This window comes from Panthera tigris, chromosome A1 (genome assembly GCF_018350195.1).
Source record: "Panthera tigris isolate Pti1 chromosome A1, P.tigris_Pti1_mat1.1, whole genome shotgun sequence".
Classification (NCBI taxonomy): Eukaryota; Metazoa; Chordata; class Mammalia; order Carnivora; family Felidae; genus Panthera; species Panthera tigris.
In genome coordinates, this window is record NC_056660.1 from 7,413,637 (window position 1) to 7,420,887 (window position 7,251).

The 7,251-nt window shown below is 59.4% G+C and overlaps 1 protein-coding gene across 1 annotated transcript; it reads left to right on the forward strand.

The window, feature by feature from the left end:
• The first annotated feature begins 2,669 nt into the window (after nucleotides 1-2,669).
• Nucleotides 2,670-6,989, forward strand: PDX1 (pancreatic and duodenal homeobox 1). The gene is made up of 2 exons (XM_042957307.1): nucleotides 2,670-3,078; nucleotides 6,544-6,989. Exons 1-2 carry the CDS (start codon nucleotides 2,670-2,672, stop codon nucleotides 6,987-6,989), a joined length of 855 nt encoding a protein of 284 aa, XP_042813241.1.
• Nucleotides 6,990-7,251: the final 262 nt, after the last annotated feature.

Below are 7,251 nucleotides of genomic sequence, written 5' to 3' on the forward strand. Positions count from 1 at the left end.
ACAGAAATGTGCAATTAGACGAGAAGTGCAAAATAAACACTCTCCGGGTCGGGGGTGGCAGGCGAGGCGGGGAGCAGGGGAGGAGGAGAAGGGGGGGTCTGCGGGCTTAGTCCGGAGTGAAGGGGGTAGCCGAGGGGGGAGGGGGAGAAAGGGGTGTTGGAGGGGGAGACGGAAGGGGGGGGGGGAGGCGGCCGATCTTTGTCCCAAGCGGAGCTCGCCGCCCGCTCATAACCGCGTCGCCAAGTCAACCCGCGGCGACTTGGCAGATTATCTCCGAGGGTCAACACGCCCCGGCCGGGCAACCCCCCTCGGGCCCTGCCTGCTGATCGATGCGGTCACTCGCGGCCGGGTGATAGCGTCTGGTCCTCCGCGGCCGCGGCGAACAATGGACTCATTGACGCGGACGCGCAGAGATTAGGCGCGCGGGTCCCACCGCCTTTCCCTCCCGGCCCCTAGGGCCGCAGGTGGCCCTTTTCCCTGAAGAAATCGCCGGAACTCCCCCCGCCCTCCCCCAGCGGCTTCCCCCAGTCCGCCCTTCCCGGGAGCTGGGACACCAAGGAGGCCGGGTGCGGCGCGCGTCCCCACCCACGGGCGGACCTCCTGGTGCCCAGCTCTCTCCTGAACGCATATGCTGAGACCGCACCAGGATCGCACGTCGCAAGGAACCTGCAGGGAAGTCCCCCTTCCCAACTGGCTTTTGCTTTTTGATGAAAATGAGCGTGTTTGAGGTAGCGCATTCGGTCCGTACGCATTTAAAACACAGGTATCTCCACAAGGAGAAAATACATTACAATCTACCTCGTGAAGGGCTGGGTGTCGTTTGTGGTTTAGGAAAGTCAGGTTGCAGTGGTTTTTCCCGTACTGGTTCCCGGTGGTTCACGTTCCTTCTTGCCAAGGCTTTTCTGCAAAGGTGGCCAGTTTTTCTAAAACCTTCCGTGTTGGTTCGAGGACCGTGGTCCTTTCGGTAGGACCCGTCCAAGGCCACCCAGGACGCCCTGGGCAAATGGGTCGGATGCGCGGCTCATGCTCAGGCCGGGGCTTGTGCGCCACCGCGACCCGGAGATAGTCTGCATCATCCGGTCGGAAACACTCGGCCCTATTTAAGTGAGGACCGCAGGATACCCAGAAGTTACCCAGTGGAGGCCACAGACTGACGCTGTCATTAAAATGCAGCGCTTTTAATTCTTTTCTAAACACTTCCCTCCTCTCTTGAAGCGCTGCCTTATTTCACTCCGACGCAGAACACACGTTCTTCAGCTGGCTCGGACTGGGGCTCAGGATCCGTGGGAAGCCATCGCGGATCTGGAAACCCCGTGCCAACGCCGTCCCCTCCTCCCAGCCACAAGAGGGGACGCTAAATCTTTCCCCCTCTGCCACATTAGGAAACTGCACTGAGTTGGTCAAAGGAGCCCCAATTTCCCAAAATCAAAATTAATAATGCTCTTCAATTACCAAAAAAAAAAAAAAAAAAATTAAATGCCACTGTGATCAATTCTGAAGTTACAGTTTACTCTCCGGAAGTCCCCCGAGCACGCCACAGTTTAAAAACATACAAGGAGGGGCGCCTTGGGTAGCTCAGTCGGTTGGGCATCCGACTTCGGCTCAGGTCATGATCTCACGGTTTGTGAGTTCGAGCCCCACGTCGGGCTCTGTGCTGATGGCTCGGAGCCTGGAACCTGCTTCACATTCTGTGTCTCCCTCTCTCTCTCTCTGACCCTCCCCCATTCATGCTCTGTCTCTCTCTGTCTCAAAAATAAACATTAAAAAATTAAAAAAAAACATACAACAAATTCTGGGTCTTTATGGGTTAGTTCACTGACATCATTGTGATCGTGTACAAATTTCATAAATAAGACAGAAGACCAAGTCCTTCCTATAGAGCTAGGGTCTGCAAACTTTTTTTTTTTTTTTTTTTTTTTTTTTTTTTGTACTCCCTAACAGTTACAAAACAGTTTCAATGCACAACCTCGGGGGCGCCTGGGTGGCTCAGTCGGTTGAGCGTCCGACTTCGGCTCAGATCACGACCTCGCGGTTCGTGAGTTCGAGCCCCGCGTCAGGCTCTGGGCTGATGGCTCAGAGCCTGGAGCCTGCTTCCGGTTCTGTGTCTCCCTCTCTCTCTGACCCTCCCCCGTTCATGCTCTGTCTCTCTCTGTCCCAAAAATAAATAAACGTTAAAAAAAAATTTAAATGCACAACCTTGGCATATGTATCTATATAAATTGTATTAATGAATTAGTGTATTGTGTATATTATCAAACAAACAAGGAAAATCGACCACTTAAAGTATGATGAAAAATATACATTTCTATGATTGAACGTAAGCTCGAAGAGTTTCATGAACGCTCCCCTTCAGATCGCACGGCCAGCTCGGCCTACAGGTGTGTGCGGGGAAACTCAGCTGAGAGAGAAAATGGAAACAAATGCAGTGCTCTTGGGTACCTGGGCCTGGCTTCTTAAGGCAGTCGGCCAGGCCAATAATGGCCCCAGGCTGAGCCACGTGGGGCACAGCGGAGCCTATTGCGCGGCGGCCGGCCCGCCTGTCCCCGCCGGTGGCGGGTCCCCTTGCGGAGCGGAGCCGAGCTGTCAAAGCTAGCGGGGGTGGCGCCGGGAGCGGGAGGGCCACACAGCTCCGACTCCCCGGCTCCGGCTTCCAAGCCCGGGCAGCAGCCATGAACGGCGAGGAGCAGTACTATGCAGCTACGCAGCTCTACAAGGACCCATGCGCCTACCAGCGGGGCCCCGCGCCGGAGTTCAGCGCCAGTCCCCCCGCGTGTCTGTACATGGGCCGCCAGCCCCCGCCGCCGCCGCCGCCCCCGTTCCCGGCGACCCTGGGCGCGCTGGAGCAGGGCAGCCCCCCGGACATCTCCCCGTACGAGGTGCCCCCCCTCGCCGACGACACCGCGGTGGCGCACGTCCACCACCACCACCTCCCAGCTCAGCTCGCGCTCCCCCACCCTCCGGCCGGGCCCTTCCCGGATGGAGCCGAGCCAGGCGCCCTGGAGGAGCCCGGCCGCGTCCAGCTGCCTTTCCCGTGGATGAAGTCTACCAAGGCTCACGCGTGGAAAGGCCACTGGGCAGGTAAGTCCGGCCCCTCATCCCCTTAGTCCCCTCACCGGCTCCCGTCCCGGCTGAAGGGCTCCCCAAGACCCTCTACCGGTTCGCGTTCCCAGCCCCTAAGGACAACCCAGGGTCGGACTAAACTCCACAGGGAGCCAAGGAGGCGATCCCGCGCAGAAGCGCCTTTCTGGGCCCCTTTGGAGCGTCTTTTCCACTCAGCTCTCCTCCTGGGCGCTTAAACCCTTCCTTCCCTATCCATACGCTGAACTCCAGCAGCCTGCGCTCCCCCAGCCAGCCAAGGCCTGGCTGAGCTCAGGCTTCCGACCCTCCGGAGGGATCCTCCTCCACTGGAGGGATCCACCCGGCCAGGACTCCACGGCGTGAGCGTCTAGGAAGCCGAGCAGGACCCTAGGATGCTCCCGACCCGGGCCGGGGCGTGCCTTTGGAGTGCTGGGCCCCTGTGGCCTTGAGCCCACCCGGGAGCCGTCATTAGAGGAGACGGGCAGTCTCGGGGGCGCTCAGTGGATGCCGGAAAGCAGGGAAGACGAACTGCATCAAGCCCGCGAAGATGTTCGGCGAGGAGGGGAGGGGGCGGGGAGGGGGTACTCACCGCCAGGCCGAGGCCGGGCCGCTCAGGCTGGAGGCAGGCAGCTGGGAGAGGCGTCTTCCATGCTGGTGCGCTTCTGAGCAAACAGAAACGTTCGAAGGGGGTCTCCCCGCGCCGCTTCCCAGCAAGTGAATCTGAAGAAGGAATGCCCTTCTTGCAACAGCTGTGCCGGGGGAGGCGTGAGCCCCGTGTCCCCGCGGCCCTAGGCGCCCGGCGTGTCGCAGAAGGTCTTCCCGGGAGCCCGGAGGCGAGGACGCGGAGCGGCCCCCGGGCCCCCTCCCCCGCCAGGAGCTGGCGGCAGGTTCCGGCGCGGCCTGGGCGCCGCTACACGCTGCTACCGCTTCCGTGCCGCGGCCACCTCTGGTCACACCTGCATGGCGCATAGTTGACTTTTCTTTTCCTTCCAGCAGTCGGGGGGTAGGGGGAAAGGGGCTCGGGCGAGAGTCCTCGGCGCCCCGTCTGCCCCCCCTCCCCGTGCCTGACGCAGACCCCGGCGCGGCCCGGCGGGGCTTTGTGGGGCCCGGGCTCGCCCAGGGTGCCCGGGGCTCGCCTCTCCCTTAGGTCACTTTGTCGTGAATGCTGAGTGGCGAGGACCGGGCGGGTCCGGGGACAGGACAGGGCCCAGCTGGGCTGCAGTCTTCCCCCACTTACCGCGCAGCCCGGGGCGAGGGGGGCGCCAGACGCGGCCCAGCGCCGCGGCCGCCGCAGGCCGGGGAGTCTTGGGAAACGCGGGATTCTTGGGAGGCGGGAGGACCACGTCCTTCGACCAGGGTGGGACCTAAGGACGCGCGTTTCCCACGTTCCCGGCCGTCCTTGCAGCTTCCTCGGGGGGGGGGAAAAAGGCGAGCGAGGCCTAAAGTGGGTCACCTCCCCACCCCCGGGGTGTGACCCCTGCTCTGGTGGCGCCTGGGCTCGGGCGGACCCTGGGAGCCAGACGGTAAATGCTATTGGTTAATCGGCCGCCTTCCCCTGGGGTGAAGGAAACCCTGAAAGGGTAACTAACTAACATCCAGGGGTTGGAGAGTCCGGCCGGAAAGCCCTTTGCCAGAGCTTTCTGACCCGCTGCAAGCTCAGCTCAGGGAGAAGGGGCCGACCCCCCCTGGCCTGGAAGCTGCCTTTGGGGTGCTCCTGCGACCTCGAGGTCCTCCCGGGAAACTCTCTAAGGAGCGGAGCTGCAAGCGTGTGTGAACTCGCCTGTCCACTCCTGTGGGGTTTCAAACGCCTGGGAAGGGTAAAGTGACCAGAGGGTTCTCATTTGCAGCACAGATATGAATGCTAATAACAATACTGTAGGAACGTTCGAAAACGACCTAAAAAAATGAATTGTAGCAGCCTTGCCGACAGGCTTGCCCCTAAACTGCCTCCCCCTGAGCCTTAGGGAAGGGCGCAGACCCAGGGGGCTCTTGACATCTTAAGTAACGCCACCTGCCTGCATCCCCTGCCAAGCCGTCCTGGGCATAGGTCTCCTGGGGTGGTCCCAAGAGATTATGGATGGAATTTAAGAACCTCAGAGGGCCTTTTCAAACGTTCCTTTAAGGCTCCCTCTCCTCTCTCCTATGCCAAGGAAAGCTTAGAAGCATAAGACTCTGGAAATGCTCCCCAGGGAGTGGGACTTGTCTGCTGACTCTGCCCAAGCCTTGGATTCTGGGCGCCTCCTTTTGGCCTGGGGGAGAGCGGGCCTAGTTCTCTCACCTAATAAACCCTCTCCCCTCCAAACATACGCACTGGCTTTTTCAATCCCCTAAGGCTTCCTAACAGTCACAGGAGAAATATCCTAGACTCCGCCCTAAAACAAGCAGATTTAGGCCTCTTCCCAGAGTGTTTAGTGAAACTTAGCTTCGACGATGTCTGCGCCTGGGGGTGCAGTCGGTACCTGGCAGAAAAAGGAAAAGTTCAGGACCTGGTGCACAGCGGCGAACAGCAGGCGTGTGGGCCAGCTGCTGCTTCCTTGGGCCTGGGCTAGGAGCTGGAATGGAGCCTGTGACTCCAACCCCGTCCGGTGTGGGGCTCTCCGTTCCCAGCGGGACCCCAAGGCTCCCCTCACCTTTGCCAGCATTTGGGGCCCAGAACACAGAGGCCAGGGCTGACAGGACGTTCCTCCGGGCCCAGAATAGTTTCCCTTCTCCAGGGCAGGGGCCTGGGCAGAGGTTAAAACAATTGTAGAAGAATTTACCAGCTCTGGAGTTGGGAATGATTATAACAATATTACTACTAGAGAGATAATAGTCAGATATAACAATATATGTCATAAGATCAGGGTTTTTATTAGCTCAAGGCTTTTTTCACACTGAGGGTTGTACTTACAAGTTGGTCGTGAAATCAATTAACTGAGCTGAGACCTTTAAAAAAAAAACAAAATAGTAAACAATGGGAAAAATTAGGTGTATCGTATGTGATAAAGATTGCTTGGTTTTATGTTCTGAACTTTTGGGGGGTCAGTTCTGTGTCCGTGTGTGAAATGGGTAGTGCTCTGACATGTATTCTTACTGTGTGGGTGACGATCAGAAAGCTGGGGGGGGTGTTAAGTCTTATATTAAAGGCACTTTATTGCCTTTGTAGAATCGAGTACGTTTGGATAACTATTGTGGGCATTTTAATCACCATCAACCCAAACGCTGGCCGAGTGAACCCACCGAAGAGCCACGGCCCGCTCCCAGAGAGAGCCCGAGAGCCCCGCACAGCTTTGACCTCCAAGAAAAGGGAACCTTTACTGGAGAAAGTCCGCTTGAGGCCAGACTGAGCTCTGGGACAGGAAGTTGAGGCTCGGTGGCAGGAACAGCTGGGAGGACCAGGACTCCCAGCATGGGGGCTTCAGTGTTGGGCTGCGTGGGTGGGGCCAGGGGTCGAGGGACCACACTCACGTGCCCTGTCGCCCACAGGCGGCGCCTATGTTGCAGAGCCAGAGGAAAACAAACGGACACGCACTGCCTACACTCGCGCGCAGCTGCTGGAGCTGGAGAAGGAGTTCCTGTTCAACAAATACATCTCGAGGCCGCGCAGGGTGGAGCTGGCCGTCATGCTGAACTTGACCGAGAGACACATCAAGATCTGGTTCCAAAACCGCCGCATGAAATGGAAAAAGGAGGAGGACAAGAAGCGCAGCTGCGGGACAGCGGCCGGGGGTGGCGCGGATGCGGAACCCGAGCAAGACTGCGCAGTGACCTCGGGCGAAGAGCTGCTGGCGCTGCCGCCACCGCTGCCCCCCGGTGGTGCTGTGCCGCCGGCCGTCCCCGCCGCCGCCCGAGAAGGCCGCCTGCCACCTGGCCTTAGCGCGTCGCCGCAGCCCTCCAGTGTCGCGCCCCTGCGGCCACAGGAACCCCGGTGAGAGACGGGGGCTCCTCCTTGCCAGGAGGCTTTGACCACTGGTAAAGAAGGGGGGAGGGTAGCAGGAGTAGGACCCTGGGTGTGGACAACCAGCCCTGGCCGTTCAAAGGGCAGGGGGGCCACCCCAGACAGAAGGGGAGAACTCGCGTTCTCGGGTGCCTGTGCCAATTGGGGCACCTTGGGGAGATGCCGGCAAACTTCTGGACGGAGAAGAGAGGTTTTCTGTAATATCTGGGGCCTCTTCGGGTGATATTGTTGGATTG

Excerpts from the sequence above, each read along its gene's own strand:
- PDX1 (XM_042957307.1), top strand. The coding sequence starts at position 2,670 with ATGAACGGCGAGGAGCAGTACTATGCAGCTACGCAGCTCTACAAGGAC. Across the intron at positions 3,079-6,543 it reads GTGGAAAGGCCACTGGGCAG|GCGGCGCCTATGTTGCAGAG; the intron begins GTAAGTCCGGCC and ends TGTCGCCCACAG.